We start from the raw sequence: 22,495 nt of genomic DNA, 5'->3' as shown, positions 1-22,495 counted from the left end.
AGAGGAAGAAGAGGAAGAAGAGTTTACTACTGTACAGCCTGTAAACACTGGACAGAGTCTCCTCCTGCCGACCCAAACCCTGAATAGTCTGAAGGAACTGAGTGGGGGAGGGATGTGGGAGGGCTGGTCTGTGAGGTGGAAGCTGGAAAGCTTGGGAACTGCAGCTACAAGGAGGAGCTGCGTCTTGAAGGCAGAACTAGCTTCACCCAGGTGTTTTGCACACCTGATTGGTTGCTACGGGAGATTAAAGGATTTCTTAAACATGCATAAAAGAAACAAGGCAAAACTCCAGGAATGTTTTTGATGAGGGAATAACATTATAACATAATTCTCAAATCAGATCAAAGAGGTTGGGGCTGAAGAGCCATGGGTTGCAGAAAGAATCACAAATCTAATTTTTGCTCATTGTCTAAATAGCAATAAAGACAAAACGAATCAACACAACAAAGTACACAAAATCTTGAAAGAACAGTCAACAGTAAGGTTGTACTATAGTGTACAACATGATGAATGTGACCAGAGCCAAACGAGAGCTAATTCTGACCTTTCATGCCACTGCCATCCTCCAGGAAAGTGTTGCGCGCAGAGCCCTGCTCTTCTGTCTGCTCGCTGCCTGAAGACGCTATGCTGCTCTGAGGTGAAAGCGGTGCGTGGTCTGTGGAGATGAAGTTCTGTCGCCCCCCCGCGTCATCCTGGCTGCTCCACTCTGAGCCATAGGTCTGGGGATTGGAAGGGATGACCTGCATGGGCTTCTTCAGAGGGCTTGGCTGCATGTGTCCGACTAGACCTGGAAAAGCAATAAAAAAAAACAACAACATATTTTTAACACTCGTAGCCATCTCTATTACAAAAGCGGTATTCTAGCACCGGGCTTCTTTTCCATGCCGTGGCCCCCCACAGAGAATTAACCACTGGACAGAGACCCACTTTGGAAACCCACATGCTACAAAAAATGCAAAGAAACATCAACTTTTAGAAAGTTTTTGATCAACTGTTCAAGAAATGATGATATTCATTTTGCATAAATGCTGCATCATACCTTTGATTTTAGATGGTCATGAGTTCTGTGCAGGAAATATTATCAGATATTATGACTGTTACCAAAAAAAATAACATTTTTCAACACAATCTTTTCTTGTGATTATAAGAAAGTAAGTAATATTTTATATAAAATCACAAAATTTTATTTGACCAGACCAAAAAATATTTTTTCTTGCAGCAGTTCTTTGGGTCTTTTTCTTTGCCAGAAAATAATAAATGCTTGAAAAACAGAAAACAAAAATTATGATAAAAGATTTTAAAAATTATGGGTTTCAGTTTTTTTTTTATTCCTGCATATTTCTTCTCATGACTCCAAACTCTCTGAGGCCCCCCATGACGCCCCCTGGCGGCCAACACTGTCCTAGCACATTTGACTCAAATCAAAAGCTTACCACCCATACCTGTGTTATTGCCGTTGCCACTGATCGGTGAGGACAGCCCGCCTTGGAACGGCATGTGTCCGTTCTGGCCCGCAGGAGACGTGCTGGACGACGGGGACTTGTCCGGCCACGCGTTGCCGGGGTCGAGGGCCTCGGCTGAGCCGGGCCATTCGTCCGAGCCCTGGCGCGGGTGGTAAGGGCTGGGTGGCGCCCTGGATGCATAGCCGCTGGAAAGATGCTCCTCCAGGTGGTTTAGCCACGAGGCGAGCGAGGTGCGATCATCCAGGGTGGTGGCGGGGTGAATGAGTGCATAGGAGAGCAGCTGCCGGCTTTCCTCCACGAATAAGCTACTCTCAATGGTGTGAGTCAACACTTTCTGCAGCAGCTTCATGTATTCACATTTGGCCTCACAATTACGTGGTTGAAGCAGAGGCAAGTGGGACAGCAGCAGGGACACCACCTTTTCTTTCGGCTCCTGATGCCACTGACTGACGGTTGCTGATTAATACAAGAAAAAAAAAAAAAGCTAAATTAATGAATGTTTTCCTACTTAGTAAACCAGTTTCATTATTATACCAGTTACTTAAAGATAGCAAAACATAGGATGTCACTTACTGATTACTGAGTTAATCTGCAGTCGACTGATCTTATCAATCGACTAACAATTAATTGATTATTAAAAATCTGAGTTTTCTCTTGTATGAAGAGGGATGACAGTCTTTCCATTAGGGCTGTAGTGATACAGTAATCTTACGATATGATACGATACACGATATTCTGTCCACGATACGATATATATTGCAATATTCATCAAACGATACAATTCAATACACTTTTGCTATTTTCTGAAAGATTTTAGAGGGACAGAGTGATTTTGGTGATATAGAGTTGGATTGAATTAATTTAACTGAAAACTGATTAAAAGCACCAACTACACAATACCTGGCTCTGGTTGGACATGGACACAGACTTAAAGTCGACAGCTGGACAAAAAGAATCAAAGAAGTGGTGAGAAAACATGTTTCTTTTAATTGAAACAGTACAAACTGTAGCTTGCATGGATTTATAAAGTAAATAAAGTGCACCAAGTACCCTGCTCTGAATAGTTTGATACCTTTTTTACCTCGACACTTAACATCTGAAGGAATCACTCTAAGCCTGATGACCTAATCTCTCTCCCGGCGAAGCAAGCAGTGAGTGAGCAAGATGACAGTTGGATGTTACGATACTTGCGGATGAATATCGATTTTTTTCTAGGAAAGAAAATATCAATATATATTGCGATATCGATATTATCCTACAGCCCTACTTTCCATAGCGTAAAGGGATGAAAAAATTTTTAAAGGTTATTTCTTGCTCTGGTGGCCTGTATTTGAGTGTGGTCAGACAGGGAAGCAGGTAATGAGAGGGGGAAGACATGCGTCAACAGCTGGGACTCAACCAGCGTCGGCGTGTGGAGCACTGAGGCTCCTGTAGGCGCCGTGCACTTTACCTTTGCATCATGGCTGCACCCAGCATAATTACATTTTTACAATATTTTGGGTCAGTTGTATTAAACAGATTGAATAAACAGAAACATAATATTATATCTATTAAAAATAACAGATAGATATTTGTTATTTTAATAGAACCCCTTAAAGCATTGCTTACCAGAAAAATAAAAGATGAAAAACAATAAAATATATTACACATTTAATTCCCCATGAACAGAGCATTCATGAATGTGAAAACTTCACTCCATAAAGCACTTTAACCGACAACAGCTCTCAAACTCAACCGTGCTTGTTTTTCTGTTATGCCCTTCGCTTTTCTGTCACGTCATCCCAACCTTCATAGCACATCAGTATTTTTTGGTTCAGAAGCTCTGTCATGCAGCTCGGCTGAATACGCTCTATGAAGGGCAAACTTAAGGAATTTTTCAGGTGCTTGTAAAGCTAAATATTCAAAACAGAACTGCATAAAATAAATATTACATCTTACACCGGACTCTGTTTGGTTGCTCTCTTTCCTGTTCAAAATCAGCCCTGCCATCTCTCCTCCCGGATCAGCTGGCTCTGTTAAAAATAAGTTGTGCCGCCCTCTGTTGGATGGCAGCCAAACTACAACACTTAGAGAAGGTCAAACTGAACACCTTAAATGTCCGATTGGAACTAATTTTAACCTAATAAACCAGTAAATCGATAATTAGTTGTAAGATGATTAATTGTTCAAACCCTTAAGTCAAACGGTAAATCTGGGTTACCTGCACTGTTGGCCTCAGCTTCAAGGATGTGGATCTCAGTGCAGTCTGCCAGCCAGTGTTCCAGGCAGATGTGGAGAAAGCGAGCCTGCGTGCGGGACACCCTCTTCAGGAGCGACAAGAGCGCCACCGTCTGTTCGCACTCATTCCAGCCTTTGAACCAATCTGTGAGGATACCTACCTGATCCCGGAACATCATGGCGCGGGGAGAGTGGGAAAGTGCGGGCGGGGATCTGAGGGGAGGGGGTGTTAAGTTTGAGACGGGATGAGCCCTTCCCCGCACAGCGGGGGTCAGAGGGTCGTCGTTTCAACAGTCCAGGGTTCCCCTCAGGTCGGACCGAGGGGGCCCCCTCACATGGTTCAGGTGCTGGAGGAGCTGCAGACACGAATGCTGTCTGGGATTTTTCTTTTCTTTTTGTTTTTTTGTTTTTTTTAAGATGTCTCAATGGTCACTGTGCGTCAGCCGTAGCAGGTAATGGCTCACGACGGAGGAGCTGTGTTACTTCACGTCATCTGTGCCCTATTTAGATCAACAAAATAAAGTTAAAACAATTCTCAAAATTGTTTGTATGTAAGAATACAATTTTTAAAACAATTTAAAAAATAAATACCAGTGTTAAATCACTGGCATTTATTTTTGTGTTTGAGGTTATTTTCACATAGAGCACCACAAACCTGGGATTTTATGATAGGCCGACACAAAGTTTCATATAGCCGCTAGCTGGAAGGAAGACGATGCATCATTTTTAAAACTTTTGCAATTTAAAAAACAAAAAAAATCTGGAAAAGGTGATGGACATTTGTATTAAACCCTATATTCAAATCACTAGGGCTGAAATGATTAATCGTGATGAATAGATTACTTAAATAATCGTCAACTAATTTAATAATCAAGTAATGGTTAACTGGAGTATACAAACTCAAAAGAAAAAGGATAATTGCTGAAGGAACAACACACTCAGAGTAGGAATTAAGCAAAACTGCAAAAAAATATTTATTTTGCATTTACGATTAAAACAAACTATATGCTCCACCTTAAGTGGCACAGTTTTAGCTTCATCCAGTTCAAATCGTGTTAAATAAATCTCCAATTTTGCAATTTCCAATTTTTGCGATCCAATTAATAACTGGTTAATTCAAAAATAGTCAACAGATTGAATCTACACTGTACTGCAGAAAGGGAGGCGCTTTTCACATGTTGAAGTCGGAAGTATTTTTAAAGCTGCAGATACATCCTTTGCTGCAAATGATCAAGCATACACTAAAGGAATTATATGCTATTGTATTTTATGCAATAAAAAGTTAAAATTAATTAAACTATTTGCATCTATAAATGTATTTTTACTATTGTACAAAAAGGCTTAAGTGGTTAAATGAAAAAGCTGCATCTATATTTTTTTGCCAATTAATCGATTAATCACCTGAATAGATAGAATAATTGATTACTAAAATAACCTGTAGCCCTCCAAATCACCCAACATAAAACCCAGTGCAACCAACTGTCTATATAGTAAAAGTCACCAAGTTAATAAATGGAGTTTACCTTATCTTAGTATAAATACAGTATCTTAGGATAACAAGTTTAACAAATATTAGTCAGCAAAATCACTAAAACTAACAGATGGAACAGTTTAAAACATTATTAGGTTGATACATCATAAACCTGGAGCATCTTTTGGAGCACTGCTTAACGTGGCAGGAAGCTAAAACTGCACAATACTGTGAATACACCATATCCACCACTAAGGGTGGTGGTGGCAGCATTATGCTGTTTTGGATGCTTGTGCTCGACAGGAAAGCTGGTCAGAGTGGATGGGAAAAATATTTGGAGTCAAATACAGGACTGGGTGGAGGTTTGTAATCCTAAACAAACTACCAGAAATGTTATAGAATGGTTTATATGAAAGCATATTTATGTGTTAGAATGGCCTAGTAAAAACCCAGCCTGAAATCCAATTGAGAATCTGATCTGGAGATTAAAAAAAAATAAAATAAAATAAAATACAAAAGCTATTTATCAACCCAATCTGACTTAACTTCAGCTATATAAAGCAAAAACATGTCTTGGTGGTTCCAAAGTGGGCTGAATTTTTTTTACTAAGTTCTATACCAATGCATGTTTTATTTTTTTCAGATTGCTTTTTGTAAAAGCATTCATGTTCACAGTTATGCGCTGCTGCTGCTTTGTGTTGCTCAACACATAAAACACATTGACGTTCGTGGTTGGGACGTGATGCTAAAAAATTAATGTGGTATCAATGCAATTTCTAGGAATAGCAGGTTCTTCCACCTATGAAAATGCATAAGTTATGAATAAGGAAGTTCAAAACGTTCACTGAGAGAAAATTTGAGAAGACAATTATGAAATAATATGAATGCAAAGCCAGTGACCAAGAATCGAACATAAATAAAAGCTTTCAAGAGTTCAGTAATCAAAAAGTTGCTTCCCAAGTATGTCTGAATAAACACATGTTCCAATAAGAAGAAACGTATGTAAAAGGAAACCAATAAATCAACTATTCCTTGGGCGAGTATTATACTCTGTATTAGTTAACAGCGAAAGAAAAAAGTATTACTCCAAAGTATACTGTTATAAAACGAGAAACAAAGTTTGTCTCTCTATGATATAATTATAATACAAATGGTCTGATCAAGAGAAAATTGTTCTCTTGATCAGATCACATCTAAACGGCAAAGGGAATGTGAGATTTAAATACATGTCAAAAGAGCTAACTCCCATCACGGCAAATGGTAGCTCTCTTAGCATTATAAAATAAAAACTAAGCTCTGTATCATATGTCGATTGTAATTTGGAAGTAGTGGGTGTGTGAATCGTGATTTTAACAGTGACAATTAAAGCAAAACCTGTCCTCAAACAGTTGAGCATATTTAATAGTGGTAAACTGGAGTTAGCCTAGTCGGCCTAGTCTCTGGTGAGGGATTCGGGATTTGTATTGTTTTGCGTTGACGCTGCTGCTACACCTTTTCTCCGTTGGTACTTAAATAATTTGCGACGAAAGCGGTCCAACTAAAGGTAATTTCTCTTGAGATAAGGCAAAGGCTAAATAACAACACAAATAACCATAAGCTGTTATTTACAATACATGGAATTTGAAAATTTGTTTACCTTTCTCAGATGTGCCTGGTTAGCGAGCTAGGCTAAAGTGCTAATCCACAGCTAGCTCGACAGAAGAGTAGGAATAGTTCTGCTAACGGCTGCAGTTACGTTAGCTTAGTTGGCAGAAACGCTTGTTTTTATCCCCACGCATAATAACCCTTAAGAATTGTCATTGGCGGTGGCGAGAAACTGTTGTCTTAAATACAACATTTTTGAGTAAGCGTATATACAAAAATGCTAGTTGGGATACAGAAAATAAGGAGTGTACGCCTGGAGAAATCCTCTTCGATTTTGAGTTGACGTAAGACGTGGGCACAGTGTCATACGTTTTCACGTACGTAAGATGGTTTTCCGCCCACTGTTCCAGACCTTTCAAAAGCTTCCATTGACGGGTGAACAGTTTGTAGGTTATCAAAAAAAAAAAAAACCTTACAAAAGTCATATAGCCTCCGTAGGCTTATGGTGGTCGTTCCCGTAGGAGATTGATTGGTTGATTTATTTATTTATTTTTGTAAATTTGTCTGTAAATGGAACACAAGTATGTGGTCTGGCATGTACTTTTTTTTTAAGTAGAGGTGGGTAGAGGAGTAGAGTACCCAAAAACCACACTCGAGTAAGAGTAACACTACTTCAACGTTTTTTACTCAAAGTAAAAGGTAGCCGTCCAAGAAATTACTCAAATGACAGTCAAAATGAGCATTTCGCAAAAAGGTTGAGAAATTAATCAGAGGGTAAATTTAATATTTAAAAATGTAATCACACAGACAAACAGGTTATAAAATCACAAAATTAATATGAATGAATAACATAATTGTGAAATTCAATACATTCAAGCAGAGGACAAAATGTTCAATAATATTTTTAATGTAAAAATTATGAAACTAATAGAGTGTGATATATGTAGAAAAGGACAAACTAGTTCCAGTTTACAATACAATAAAATAGCAGCAAAGCTTGTGTACAAACAAAAAGTCTCAATTTTAACATAAAGTGTGTGTCTGTGTCTAGTGTTTTTTTTTTTTTTTTGTAAATAAGTTAAAACGCATTTGTACTTCATATATTAAAGTTACCTGCGGTGGGTAGAGAGTATCCAGAAATTTTACTCAATTAGTAGTGATACTTCATGATAATGTTACTCAAGTAAAAATGTAGGGTAGTAGTACTCCTAAAACTTACATGCATGTTTTGTAAAATAAACATGTTTTCACCACAATGTGTAATTGCTGATGTGAGGAGCTGCCATTTTGGATCTCGAAGCTGGCGTTCGAAAAGTTCTCCGACTTTCCGAGTGAGATGTCCGACTTTGTTCCAATTGATTTTTCCAACTCGAAAGCTCCAACTATAAGTGAAATGCAGCACCAGTTGCAAAAAATGTAGCTCAGGGGTGCCCAAGTCCAGTCCTCGAGAGCTACCATCCTGCAACTTTCAGATGCATCCCTGCTTCAACACACCTGAATCAAATGAATGGCTCGTTATCAGGCCTCTGTAGAGCTGATTCCGGTCTGTTGGAGTAAGGATCCTCTAAAAGTTGCAGCTCTCGAGGACTGGACTTGGGCACCCCTGATGTATATCAAATAGATATCCCATAATAGATATCAAATTATGGGTTGATATCTATTTCACCCAAATCCCAAATGCAGATCTTGTCATTGCTCACAAAACTTAAACGCTGGGTTGACATGGAGTACCTCAGAGATTAGTACTCGACCCCTTCCTGTTTTCAGTTTACATACATCAGGTTGGCCGATTCGTTCGGAACACATACATTTCCACATTTCCGCAGCCACATACATCTGTGTGAAATTTGGAAGTGAAAGTAAGTAGGTGGCAATGACATGCAAGACAAAAGCCCTGGAAATCCTGAAAATAATCTGATTTCTTTCTGTGTTCAGCGACAAAGAACAACATTTTTGCAGCTGTGCTTGTGCAATACTATGACTGATGTTATGTCAGTAAAAAGAGGAAAGAGTCGTGCTGCAGACTCGAGTTGCGTTTCTGCCCTCCCCTCGTCAACAGAAGGAGGATCTGCTGACAATCTGACAGAAGCTGTTTGTTGCAGTTTCAGCAAGGCAGTGTCACACAGGACAGGATCCTTTCAAGATGGTAGGTGGAGTCAATGCAATGGCTTTTAGAGTTTAGATATGCAGCTTAGTTTCACTGGACTTCATGAAATTTTACCTATAAGAATTGAAAAATGTAGATACATCGATTTAACTTTAGTACCAATGCAAAAGTCGACCATTTGCCTCTCATCTTCAAACAGGAAACTAGATTCTCGCTCGTGCAGAATGACACTTCCTGCTCTTAGCATGTCAGAATGATCAAATTTGCTATGAAAGTTTAACTCATCTATGTAAGGCGCTATTTTGGCTTTTTTTTTTGATTAGGTCATAGTTCGAGTACTTTATTTGACAGATATATTCTTGCAACCTGTTTGCAGTCAAGCTCTCTGGTCGTGTGCGAGGTGGAAGAAAGTCTGAGAGAAAAACTGAAAAAGTTCAGATTTCGAAAAGAAACCAACAATGCAGCCATACTCAGTAAGTACTGCAAGAACTGTATTCTGGTGAAAAATATTCAATTTCTTTTTTTTCCAAATGTAATACAATCAATACTTTAGTTCTTCAACAGTAATAAAGAAGGTTATTTTTATTTCAGTTAAAATAGATATGGCGAAACAGCTTGTTATCCTCGAGGAGGAGTATGAGGTAAGTTAGCCATCTCGTGTATGGAAGTTATATTGTTTTGGAGCAATCAAGCCAATTTCCTGTCCTGAATTAAGGTGATGCAACAGAAGCCTTCAAAGAATTAGAGATCAGCATCAAAAATAAATCATCAAAATACCAGTCAAAAAAACATGTCAAAATCTGCTAAGGATTAGTATAGAAGGGTTTGATTGGTGTTATTTCTATTTTCCGACATGGCCTTTTTAATAACATACAAATAAAACCTGATACTCCTTCTACATTTGCATTTATTTATTCTGCTTTGAAGTAACTTACATCCTTCACTGTCTTCCAGGATATCTCACTGGACGACCTGAGAAATGAGCTTCCCGAGCGCCAACCCAGATATCCTAAGAGAGTTAAAAGTTTCATAGAGAGCTGGGAGTTTTGCTGATGCTGACATAGAGAGAAACAGCAATGATCATCAAAAAGGGATAGAAATTAATGTACATTTTCCCCAGTCTTTTGCAAAACCTGTGCAGGTCGTGAGAGTAGACGCTCACTCCATCACAAAGGTTCACTTTGTGGTTTGGGACCAGATTATTCTCAAAGTTTTTACCATTCAAACTGAAAGGTCTGTGCAGTTTTAAAAAGATAGGCGATTCTCCTTGACAACAGCTTACATACATTGTCTACAGCTACAAATACACCCATGTGGATGGGAGAGTGTCTTATCCCCTCTGTTTCATTTTCTCAAGCCCAATGGGTAAGTATTTACAGCTTCCTGAAACATAACGTTTTTACCAGGGGTGTCCAAAGTGTGGTCTGGGGGCCATTTGTGGCCATTTGATTGAATTTGTGTGCACCCTCTCCCAACTGTCATTCAATAATCATACAAATGTGACTCATCCAGTGCAAGTACTTGATGTTTAGTATTTGTAAACATTTTCTTGAAATGGAAAATTTTAAGTACAACTCAATGTTGTTGCCTTCATATAACCAAGCTTTATAGGACCACGTTTATCCAGAGACTTTTATCGAAAAGCTGACTTTGCTGCACCCAAATTAGCTTTCATCTGACATACTAAACTTGGCTAAACATAGAAAATATTTTGAAAGGAAGTGACCCAAATGTTGCTCAATTTGCTTAATTTGCTCAATCGAGCCAAAAAACAAATTTCTACAAAATTCATTCTTATTTTTTGGATCTAAAAATAATAATATTCCTTTACTACAAAAAAGGACAACTTTATTTGCCTGATCTTTGTTTGTTTTTGTTTTGTTTTTTTCGTGGCCTGTGAGTACTTTTGGCGCAGCAATTTCAGCCCATGTGACCAAAAAGTTTGGACACCCCAGGTTTAATAATTCCTCTGGAAATATTACTTGCATTACTGAGTTGTGAATATTATTAAAACAATTTTTTAGAAAACATGGAAGCTATTGAATAAAGGGCAAGACAGTTAATTGATAGGAAAACACAAAATGTATTATCAGATATTCAAATTAGCTTGAAGATGTGAAACATATAAATGTTCCAAAAAAAGAAAAACTGACTAAAATCTGTAAGGCAGGAAATTAATTTTTTTTTCTCTTATTACACTTATTATTTCCTTTGTCAGAAAGGATACTGGATATTGAAAATACTGTGATAAATTACAGCTGGAATGTATGGGTATGATTACATGTTATACTTCATCATACTCCTTTTCAGACTCATAATCACCGATGTGATGTGTTTTTTTTTTTATTGTTTTTTTTTGGTGTTGTTTACACTGTCGGTGAAAGGTTTGTCTGAAATAAACTAAACTAAACTAAACTAAACTAAACTAAACTTCTCTCTCTCTCAGCACTGTATGTTAATTTGACCCTCATTTTATGCAGGGTGTAAGCCAGAGCAGCAGATGATGTATGCAGGCAGCAAGAATCGACTGGTCCAAATCGCAGAACTCACAAAGGTATTTCTGATTGATGAGTAAAATGGCTGACACTGAAAAAACATTCACTGGCAGAAATTAGCCAGGCCTTCATGTTATGTAAAAGTTTAACAACGATTAAGTAAAAGTTTAAAATACTGTTGTTCTTTCCATTATTTGGATCTTGTTTGTTTAACTAACTGCATCTCTTTTACTCTGAAAGATCTTTGAAACCAGGAATGCCGACGACCTGACGGAAGAATGGCTCAAGAACCAGCTGGCATTTTTTCGCTGAAACTGCTCCTTCTGCAACTTTCAAACCAGATTTTCATTCCCTAAGCAAGATCCTGAATTTGACTTCCTGTTTTGTTTGTTGTGACAGTAAAACATTCACTTACAGCAACAGAGATTTGGTTTCTAAGTCATTTTAAATGCTTTGCTTGTTTTTCCTTAATATTGTAACATAGGATTAACCTTAAAATTTAAGCAGGTCATAGATACATTTTTCCACTGAAGTTGATGTTTTTCAATTCTGTAAGTGTAAGCTAAACATCAAACAGCTGTTCTTCGTACGTTTTAGCCCTGATTTCAAGCCAAACCATGTTAAATATATTCATACGTTTATATGAATATAGAAATGTATGTTAAATATATATCTCAAATATATATTTAACACCAATTCTTATGTAATTGGTGTTACGTAAGAATGTTTAGTAATGACTCGATCAGAACTGCAACACATAAAACGAATGAAAGTAATTTGAAGTATTCCTCTAAAATAAAATTTTAAAAAGTTAAAGGAAGAAGCAAAGAAAGAACAAATAAAATTTAAGCTTTTCCTTTAAAAAGGTAAAAAGGTTTGGTAACTCTATATTATTTGATTGATTTCATTTTGTAAAGTGCTATGCAATGACATTTGTTGAGAATTGGAACTACATAAATAAAGTGAGCTGGTTCTGATCTATTCTGCATCCCGAGAACCAGAACCAAACACAGCGAAGCAGCATTCTGCTTCTATGAACCTCAAATCTGGAACAAGCTTTTAGAAAACTGCAAAACAGCTGAAACACTGAGTTTGAACTATAATGAACAAATCATTGACCAACATGGTGTGTATTAATGATTTTGATGATGGCACTTAACAAAATGTAACGTCTGTTATTGGTTTTCAAAACTGCTGACTATGTGATGTAAGATTTTTTTTATGTTTTCGTGTTGCTGGAATGTGCTTTACAAAATAAACTTGTTTGACTCAAATAAATTATTCAATTTCAATTATTGATAATCTTATAAAATGTTGCATCTGAGTTTCCATGCAGCTCAAAGAATTGAAAACAAACCAACTTTATGACCAAAATGTAGCCAGTGATTTATTATCCATTTCAAAAGCGGTATCAGTATAGTAAGTCATACATAAAGAGAACAAAGAATTTTTACATGATCTTACACACAATCTTGAAGAGATTAGTGGTGAAAACAAAATCCAGCTACTACTGTGCGATCTAAATCTACAAATAAAATCTAGACTAAATGGAGACGGATCAAGTTCAAACGCAAAGAGTGCATCAAGTAGCTATGGACGTTGACGACGACGCTTTCGGCTCGCCGGCAGAGCGAGAAGGTCAAGTTCTGGAGTCGAACGTGAAGCTCAAGCAGACTGAGGGTCTTATTCGCTGTCGCTGGCCTCAGAGGAGTCCGATCCCCTCTCGCTTCCGCTCGGAGCGTGGGTCTCCGAGCGGTCGCTGCTGTGGTCGCTGTGTGCTGGGGAGGCGCTGCGGCTTCGCCTGTTCTCTGCCTCATCCTCGCTGCCGCTGCCCTCCTCGCCGCTGCTCCTGGCCGAGTTCTTGGGCTCGTTGTCGTCGCTGTCGTCGTCGCTGCCGAAGATCTCCTCCTCGTCTCGCATCTCCCGGGTCCTCTCCTCGCCACTCTCGCTCCCGCTGCCGCTGGGCTTCCTCCGCCTCTTGCCCCGGTCCTCGTCCTCTTCGTCGTCTTCGCCGCTCTGCTCCTGGTCTTCCTCTTCCCTCTCGGATTCGCTGCCGGAGTTCTCTGCCTCGCTGCCGCTGCCCTTTTCTTTCTCGTCGCCTGGAGACACAATTTGGAAGTTTTATTTGATTTTTTTGTTTACTCAAGTGCAAATTAAAACGTCATTGAAAATCCAGATTGTGTAAGAGGAAGTTCGTTTCTAAGGAACTAACCAGAATCTTGCATGTCTTTGTCCATGTCCATGTCTTCTTCCTCATCTTCCGGCTCATGATTCTCCAGCTGAGCTTTACGTGCTTCCTGAAAGCCAATATCAATAAAATCATCAGTGAGCTGTCAAACACTAAAAAGTAATCCAAATAATTCACTGATAGAGCCATAAAACTACTTCTTCTAGTAGTTTTTTTTTGCTTGTTTTAAGCTCTAAAACACTACAAAGTAGTTAAAACTTTCATAATTATTTCAAAACACTAATAAAAACCCTCTAAAAATCTTTAACGCATAACACATACAGTGAATGAATCATTACTGAACTTTTCAGTCTTTTAAATCAGATAATTATGAAATAAGCACACTTTTCGAAAAAACCCCCACCAATTTTATTGTTTTTTTTCTAAGAATAGAACTTTCTAATTGGAATTTCTGCTGCAGTTCAAAAATGAAATTGAAGAGGTCCAAGACAGTTCCTATTTTAAACAGCAGGTGGAATTGTAGATTAAATCTGCTTGAACTGACAGTAGGGGAAGGAGTTGGTAGAGGAAGTGCTGTTCTGATGCAACTAGCTACAAATGTTGGCCTCATAACTGGAACTTTTTAGATGTTTTTACAAGTCTATCGCACATTTTATAAAAACAAACCCCCCTGTGAATATATTCAACCATGTATGTGGTTGGAAAAAACCCTGAAAAAAAACATGCATTCAGGTGGCACACTTAGGTGTTTTTTTTTTTTTTTATTTAAATAAATGTTATATTACTTACAACTATATTTGTATTTGCTAACATTTAACACTTCAGATGGATTAGATTGTCAATAAATACGAAATTTCCCTATGGGGATCAATCAAGTACAAGTTTGCTAAGACTCTGGGTCAATATTTTCACAGGAAGTGTGAAAATAACTTCAATAAATTGTTGTAATTTGTTTACTGCAAACTCTGAGTGAGAAACTCCAGCCTCTATATCTCCAGTTTGCTCAGAAATATCACTAAAAAATTCACAAGAGACCTCACTTTGGGAAGCTGCCACTGACTACGGACAGGATCAAAGTTAGCCCTGCCTACTAGCTAACACCGGCTAACGCTCTCTTGCGAACAAATATTACATTTATTTTAAGAAATTATTTCTGTAATTATTTGCAGTTTTAATAAATTAATTACTTTTAAATAACCATTTTCTAAGTTATGTATTTATTGTAATATGACATTTTCACTCTCCACAGCTCACACAAAGCTTTTAAATTCCCCTGTAGGATGCTGGTCAGTTAGGTCTCTAAACTACAGTTCACAGATAACATTTCTCCTTAAAGTCTTAACTCTACTTGCCTACCTTATGCTCCTCCCATCAACCCCTCCATTTCACCTTAAATAAATATTTCCTGACTTTAGATATGAGAACCAACTTGATGATTGTGATTTACAGGGTCACATACAACTGACTGAGCTTGGTCACGTAACTATTGTGCAGTAAATGGTTCCCAAGTTCAGTTTATATGCCCCGACATTCATATATCTAAAAACAGAGCAGGAGACTCACCTGGGCCTCCAGTTCCTTCTCATTCATATCTCTGTGCTTACACACCAGCACAGCGTTTGTAGTAGACTGTGCTCCAGCCTTGGCTCTCCTCTTACTCAGGCGTACCCTACAAGTCAAGTTTTTTTTTTTTTTAATAAGGAATCAAGCAAACCATCATCCTCCTTTTGAAAATAATGTGTCATAGTCTGAGTATTTACCTCGTCTCCAGCTCGTTGTAGTAAACCCCGTCGCCGTCTCTGAAGATGAAGAAGTAATTCTCCTCATAACCTTTGCTGGCTTTGTTCTTGACGTTCCAGTTGTATTCCCTTGCGATCTTGTAGTCGTACCTGAAAGCAAAAAATGTTTTTTTTTTATTGCCCCTGGCTTATACACATAAGCTCCATATTGATCCAAAACTTTTCCTTACAGGTCCTCAGCCATGTAATCCACTCCCTCTTCGAAGTCTCTCTTCCGCTTGCGAAGCGTTTCCTCGTTGGGCAAGAAGTAGGCCACAAACTGATTTCCCTCCTCGTCCATCATTCCTCTGTAATAAACACAAATTGCATTTAAGTAAAAAATATGGTACTGATGGTAAGCATTAACACTCAAAAACACACACAAAAAAAGTGTATACCTGATCATAGCCTGAGACATCATTTCCACACCTGCTGGCCCTGATATGTCTTTAGGTGCAGGATCAGAGTCAAAGATGACCTGAGCGCATGGGTTGATCCACATCTGAAAGGGAAAATGTATGAGGCTCATTATTCAAACCTGTTTTCCCCCCCCCACATTTAGTCTTCTCTTCACATTACTTGGACTGTAAAATAACATTTACACAAAAAAAAAGATTTTGAAATCATTTATTGAGCAGTAAGCCCACCTTAAAGTCAGGGAACACAGGCAAAACCTCCACAGGAGTGACTCTGGGTTTACTGTAATGCTGTGTGATCTGCAAACAATGAGAAACAACAACAACAACAACAACAAAAAACTGTTAAAAACATGTATGCACATCCTAACTTTTTAGATTTGGAATAGAATCATAGAGTATAACAAAATAACTCAACAAAACAGATTGTTTTTGTGACAAAAAAATGCATTTTAAAATGGAAATAGGTAAATTACACTTAATGGAAACATAGAAAAAGGGAGAGGAGAACAATTTACAACAAAGATCATCTCTGCAGGAAATCTGGATGAGCTCAAAACAAGTAAACAGATGGCGAGACAAATTAAGCTAACAAATGTGGACTTTAAGATATTTAAAAGTCAGATGGGTGTAAGGTGGGCGACATTTTTACTGACTGTTGTACTATTTTTCTGTGTGGCAGTTTCTGTGTGATTTATGAATTTTGAACACAACAGGCATTGCTCACCTTTGGCTTCAGCCTATCCCCTTTTCTGATATTTGTACTAAATTGTAATATTGTACCAATATTTTGCTTTTTGTAAACTACTGAAAGAAGTTATCGTATTTATACTCATGCTTCATTCTTTATTCAGAATCAGAGTTGTGCACCCATCACATTTTAAGGACCCATCGATGCTAAAATATGCCCACTCACTGATTTCTGCGCATCCTCGAATGTCTTTTCAATGGCAGAAATCTGGCTGTCCCGATCCTTGTAGATCTCTTCTTCGGTAAACTGTTGTTTAACAGACACTCCGATCCTGAACACAACACAAGGTCCGATTTAAACAGAACCACCGAAAAACACAGAGGCTCTCAAACGGAGAGTCGGGAGAGTCCAACTTACTTGACTTCCACTTTCTCGTTAGAAACGCCGTATCTGTTAAACTCTGTGGAAATATATTCTGTTTTTCTCATCCATGGTACCACCTTGGCATGTTGTTGTGACCTTAACAGTAAAAAAAAAAAAAGATGGTATATTATTTATAAAAACAAAAAAAAAGACACCTAGAAAGGAGGTAAAACATTGTACTGCTTATTTAATAAGCCTTACCTTTTGGAACTGGATGGAGCCTGGATGTCTTCTTCCAACAGTTTTTCATCAGCAGGGTCCAAAAGAACTGAAAATTTTAAAGTATTTTTTTTATTTTTACATTTAGAATTAATGTATTCAGTGTTTCAGATGTGAGTTTAAAAAAAAAACAAGCAAAAAAAAACAATGCACATATTTTTGGTGTGCATTGATCTAAACTTACTGTTAGGATCGATACGGTAGGTGTCTGGATTGATGAGGTCAATGGTGACCCCGAGATCCGGTTCAGTCAGGAGCTCGTGTTTATGCTGCTTCTCAAGAGAAGTGGCTTTATACTGGACAAACCTAGACAAAACACACACACACACACACACACACACACGCACACACACACACACACACACACAAACTGTGTTGCTCTGGAACAGGTTGGAGTCAACAGAGAAGGCAGATAAGTGGGTACATGAACTCACCTGTGCTGATCGAATGGGTAGGTGATGAATTTGGGATCAAACGGGATGTCGGGCAAGCTGTTGCAGTACTTCACTCTGCAAACAATTCCTGACCTGCAGTAGACGCACAATAAACAACATTTACAACTGACCTCCGCTGGACAGACATGATTTTACATCAATTCATTACAAAATAATGAATGTGCTTACCGTTCTGGCACCGTTCTGTGAGAAGACGGCCTGTTACAAGAAAAATAAACAGGAAAACATTTAGATGAGGGCTGCAACTAACAATTATTTTAGTTATTGATTTATCGATTATTTTGACGATAAATGTAACTGCTGTTCCTTATTTCTGTAGATGACCAGACCAGACAGAAAGTAATTGGGTCTGATTGGAGAACTAAAAAACTGTCCATGTTTTTTGCAGTGATGAGCTCAGAGACTGTGTTCTGGAAAGATTAGCCAATAAATACATACAAACAAAAAATGGTATTTAAGTACTTATTTAGACACTCAATTGCAAAAAGTAAAACTGATTAAATGCATTCAATACACACACTGTAATGCAATCTCAAGCGCTTTTGATAGTTTTCTGTTAAGACTTAAAGTCCAAAATGAAATTTTAATATTAGGTAAGTCCAATGCAAAAACTTTGTAAAACTTAATTATGGAGAAGACATCTACCTACTCCTTCCTAAAAGAAAAACAACAAAAAAACTTTATTTCCTGCAGTTTTATGTGAAGGCAAAGCTTATTTTATCAGTTAAGAGCCAATTTTGGTAACATTCACAGCTTTTTTTAAAAACTTGCATTTACTGTAAACATCCGTGTTTATGGATGGTGCTCTATAAATTTATACATTTTCCCCAACTGAAAGGCAGTGCTTAAAACTCCTGGGGTTCCAATAACAGGCGGGAGGTAATTTTATGTAACACTTTAAAACCTGTAACGTATTTAACAAGGGAACTGTTTATTAAATCATATTTTTTTATATTTACACATCTTCAGCAGTACCCCTTTTAACACGGTCAACCAATTTATTCTGTGCCATTTTAAGTATTAAAATTTTCCTTACACTAAACAAGAACGCCATTACCTCAACTAACAAGCTCTGCCAAGTTATTGGAGGAAGGTAATCTGTATTGTTGGTTTGTGTCAAACAATAACTGTTAATATCTCACGCTGTTGGTTCTTGTTAAATAATTGTTTATTTCTGGCGCTGGACATTAAAGGAATCGATGCCGCTTGCTGATTTTAAAGTGTAGCTGTGGTGTTGTACCTGTGACCGTCTTCCCGTTGAGCTTGAGTTTGGATCGTTGGAGCCATGTTTACGATAAAATCTCCCCTCGCAACTCAAAACAAAGCTGCTTGTTTATGGAGATAAAACAAAAATCCAAACGAGGTCACCGGCAGTTCCTCAGCTTCGCACAACCTACAACACGTAAGTGTTTCTACTAGCAAAGCAACAAACTACACATTTTTTTTTAGCTCCTCACGATAAAACAGGATGAAGAGGAAGAACCGGTGGTAAAACCTCGGAATACGAAAAGGTCTCTCTTTATCGAGAGCGACCCCTGGTGTTTCGGAGTGGTATAAAACTGGAACGCGGTAATCAACAAACTCGAACAGTTTTATTTTATTTAATAACTCAATATACAGAACAAAAAATATTATTTGTCGTAGTTACAAAAAGACACTAAAACATGCTGCTACACATTTGTGGGGGGACATGTGATACACATTTTGATAAAAAAAAATATTGATGTGGTTATGATTTACAGAGATTTATCGCCAAAGGGAAACGTCCCATCTGACGTCATATACGTCAGCATGAAATTTCAGTTTATCAACTTAAAGTGGACAACAAAACAAAATTAACATGCAATAAAGTACACATGCATAAACAAGACAAATGAGAAATATAATTTGTGATTTTTCAGGTTTAAAAAAATATGTTCATTTCCACTGCTTTTCTGTTGAAACTCAGGATAATACTACCAATATTGATTCAAAATAGAAACTCTCATTGCTTTGCTTTGATAAGCTTACAAGTTGTACACTAAATCATAGAAGGACTTAAAACATCAATTTGCAATTTACCAGAAAACACAAATATGAGTGCAACTAGCAAACAGTGATTGCATAGAGAAGGCAAAAGACAGAAATGATCACAGTGCAAGTGCAAAATGGAGTTTAGAGTGAAGGAAAAAAAAAGAAAGTCAAACAAAGTTGCATTGAGCTCATGTGAGAATCAGATTTGCATATTTTATATTGTTCTGCTCCCCAGAAAACTGATAGAATACATTTGCAGCAAATAGAAACCGGCTTTTTTCATTGGCTCTTCAGTCATATGACAGCAACAATGTCTTCTTTAAAGTTCTTGACATATTTCCATTTCAGGTCTGTGGCTCGGTTTCTGCTGTGTTTTCAACTCTGCGAATACGATGAAATAACTTAAAACTTGCAAATTAGTAATATCCTTATACATAAAATGTCATAAATACAATTCTTGAGCGCTAAGACATTCTACCTGCTCAACATGTAAATCATCTGCCCGGGATCGTCTGCAAATAACCTGTAAAAATCAAGTGAATGCTTGAGAAAATATATCACAAATGTATCACTAATTCACAAATTTACATCAGTTAGATTTTTCAAGTAACACATTTTTAAGTTTACAAGTATCAAAAACAAGACACGAAGGAGAACTCTTACCCATCTCCCCAGTGGTAAAACGCCTGATCCTGGTAAAACATGAATAAAAACAGCCACACGCTTATTGTCTCGGCCCAGAAGATCACAAACAGGAACCATAGTGACGACAGGAGGATTTCACACAGCATCGTTGAGCTCTGTAAGAACAGTTACACACACATCAAAGTGTGGCACCCTTCGGTAAAATAAAACCAACAATTTAGAGATAAAGAATACAGAATACCACTAGAAACTTCTACAGATTATAAGAGGTCTTTCTCAGATTTGTGCTTTCAGACAACAAAAATAGGCACAATACAAAATGTCTTCGTTCCAACTACAAAAACTGATAGCAGCAGTGCCATATGACTTTGAAATCCCTAAAGAAACCCTGAGCTTATTTTTAGCTTTTTACATTTTAAAAGGAAGAACAGCCACTGTGAGTTGGTCATTAGCGCCAAACAATCAGCTATTAGGTCCAATTAAGTAACAATACAAGTCAGTGTACCAGGGCTGAAACGATTAATCGGCTTAATGGTGATCAGTTGATTACTGTAATAATCGTCAATTAATTTAGTAATCGATTAATCGTTCACTGGCGTATAAAGATAAAAAAAAGACAGTTTGCTGAAACAAACAATATATTCAGAGCTGTAATTAAGCCAAAACTGTACAGTAATGGATAGATTAATAGATTACTAAAATAATCATTAGCCGCAGGCCTACTCTGTATGGTAAAAAAGTGGTTTAATATAAACACATAAGGGATTGATTGACTATGAAATGTCAAAGTGAAAATGAATTATTGCTTAACTAACAATACAGACTGACTTTTGTTTAAGTTTTTAGCTCACTGCAGTATCTTGCAAAAGATATATACCGAGTTATTTGATGTTTCAAATCAAACGACTAGAAGTTATGTTACATCACAAAACCATTTATCTGTGAAAACTTTTATTTGGATTTTATGTGGTATACACACAGAAAGCAGTGCACAATTGTGGTTTTAAAGGAAAAGATAAGCCTGTATAGACAATGGAAGGATGGATGAACTCCGGACTTTCTTTTTTTTTAATTAGTGTAATAAAATAAGGTTAATCAGTAATTAAATCTAGGTCACTAAAATTACGACGCTTCCTGAGATTGTATACTTGGCATTAGCCAGAGAAGCACAGTTAAGAGGGTTTGCAACCGTTTAGCTGAGGTATGCGTGTAGTTATTCCTACTTGGACAATTTACTGAGCAGCATACCAATTACAGCTAGCGTGTCTCCAGAGTTAAGCAGCAAGTAGCTACGCAACAAAGCTGGCTACACTTTAAACGTGCTTACTTTGAGAAGCTGCTTGGTTTCCCCGTTAAAGCATTTTCTAGTAGGCTTATTTATGACATTACACGCAAATCAAAGACAACAATATGTGACGTTAGCACAACAGGATTATTTTCCCATATGTGCCTAATGTCAGCACTTTGAAGCAGAAACCCAGTCTTAACAAGCTCATTTTGTAAAAAATTAAATCTGAATACTTACTCAGGTCAAACACTGTTGAGGCTGCATAACTTTTACAAGCTAACTCGCTCGCTGTTGTTTACAATGCTCGTCATAATTTACGTAGGACGCTCTTCCGCTTATGGCTGGAGTTCATTGGACGGTGCTGAATCTGTGGATCCCGGTTCTGTCAGCCCACTTTAATTAAAGGGGCCCGCCCAAAACAAGATGCCTATTATGTAAGTAATATTTTTAAAATGTTCTCGGTGTGAAATATTTGAAATGTTTATTGTTATGACTAATTTTGATTATTCTCACTTAAAACTATGGATGAGTTGTAACTACAGTTACTTAGTTGCTTAACTTTTTAGGAAAGAAATGCATCTTTAGGAGTAGTTTTACTGCGCCATACTTTTAATTTTTAAAAGTACTACTTAGGAGCTAATAATATTCTTGAGTAAAAAAATTCTGGAATATTCTATCCAGCAGACGTAACTTCAATGAAGAAAAAACGAACATATTACACCCACAAATATTTAACACACACTTAAAGAACTCTTGTTTTTATACCAGCTTTGTTGTTCTGTTATTTTTCATCTGCCTGTTGTGCCATTGTGCCATTAAGAGATTAATAAGATACAGTAAACACTCTTGTCACTGCAGGTTCAAGTATACACAGTATACCTACTTTAATAAGCCACACTCTTAGAAGAGATGTGTTATTTTTTAACACATTTTTTGTGTTACTATCAATTCAGTACCTCTCCTACAGGAACATCTGTGCAGAATATGGACTGGAAGCCCGAGATCAAAGTGGGGAACACCGCCAAATGTGGTGGAGAATGAC

General features: G+C 37.5%; 3 protein-coding genes across 6 annotated transcripts in view; 1 reads left to right on the top strand and 2 right to left on the bottom strand.

Annotated features, from left to right (window-relative positions):
* Positions 1 to 7,111, bottom strand: part of samd4b (sterile alpha motif domain containing 4B) — a 26,483-nt gene extending 19,372 nt beyond the window's left edge. Inside the window, exons 1-5 of one of the 2 annotated variants that reach the window (XM_015033775.1) lie at positions 6,788 to 7,111; positions 4,336 to 4,381; positions 3,664 to 4,180; positions 1,443 to 1,919; positions 545 to 787 (exon numbers count right to left, since the gene is read on the bottom strand). In XM_015033775.1, coding sequence (XP_014889261.1) covers positions 545 to 787; positions 1,443 to 1,919; positions 3,664 to 3,859 — 916 coding nt within the window. In that variant the 5' untranslated portion in view covers positions 3,860 to 4,180; positions 4,336 to 4,381; positions 6,788 to 7,111. The remainder of the gene's footprint in view (positions 1 to 544; positions 788 to 1,442; positions 1,920 to 3,663; positions 4,181 to 4,335; positions 4,382 to 6,787) is intronic. The other variant, XM_015033695.1, reaches the window with a different exon arrangement.
* Positions 7,112 to 8,794: 1,683 nt separating this feature from the next.
* Positions 8,795 to 12,611, top strand: gmfg (glia maturation factor, gamma). 2 transcript variants are annotated; one of them, XM_015034163.1, is made up of 7 exons: positions 8,795 to 8,881; positions 9,219 to 9,315; positions 9,434 to 9,483; positions 9,797 to 9,846; positions 10,125 to 10,207; positions 11,323 to 11,396; positions 11,578 to 12,611. In XM_015034163.1, exons 1-7 carry the CDS (start codon positions 8,879 to 8,881, stop codon positions 11,647 to 11,649), a joined length of 429 nt encoding a protein of 142 aa, XP_014889649.1. In that variant the 5' UTR covers positions 8,795 to 8,878; the 3' UTR covers positions 11,650 to 12,611. The 2 variants fall into 2 exon arrangements, with proteins under 2 accessions (XP_014889649.1, XP_014889727.1); XM_015034241.1 differs by lacking the exon at positions 8,795 to 8,881 and adding an exon at positions 9,055 to 9,131.
* Positions 12,612 to 12,698: 87 nt separating this feature from the next.
* Positions 12,699 to 21,805, bottom strand: paf1 (PAF1 homolog, Paf1/RNA polymerase II complex component). 2 transcript variants are annotated; one of them, XM_015033977.1, is made up of 17 exons: positions 21,691 to 21,805; positions 20,184 to 20,320; positions 19,999 to 20,043; positions 18,748 to 19,901; positions 17,676 to 17,708; positions 17,487 to 17,579; positions 17,237 to 17,358; positions 17,035 to 17,101; positions 16,828 to 16,929; positions 16,636 to 16,741; positions 15,951 to 16,019; positions 15,702 to 15,805; positions 15,495 to 15,611; positions 15,286 to 15,414; positions 15,089 to 15,194; positions 13,550 to 13,634; positions 12,699 to 13,436 (listed from the first exon to the last, which is right to left on the bottom strand). In XM_015033977.1, the coding sequence occupies exons 4-17, from the start codon at positions 18,792 to 18,794 to the stop codon at positions 13,021 to 13,023; spliced, it is 1,596 nt and encodes a 531-aa protein (XP_014889463.1). In that variant the 5' UTR covers positions 18,795 to 19,901; positions 19,999 to 20,043; positions 20,184 to 20,320; positions 21,691 to 21,805; the 3' UTR covers positions 12,699 to 13,020. The 2 variants fall into 2 exon arrangements, with proteins under 2 accessions (XP_014889463.1, XP_014889532.1); XM_015034046.1 differs by having other exon boundaries at positions 17,676 to 17,705.
* Positions 21,806 to 22,495: the final 690 nt, after the last annotated feature.

The sequence above is a fragment of the Poecilia latipinna genome, unplaced genomic scaffold, assembly GCF_001443285.1.
Source record: "Poecilia latipinna isolate Pla-1442-1.1 unplaced genomic scaffold, P_latipinna-1.0 Scaffold1, whole genome shotgun sequence".
NCBI classification, from domain to species: Eukaryota; Metazoa; Chordata; class Actinopteri; order Cyprinodontiformes; family Poeciliidae; genus Poecilia; species Poecilia latipinna.
The sequence above is the reverse complement of the archived record's forward strand: the minus strand, read 5'-3'. Positions and strand labels throughout refer to the sequence as shown.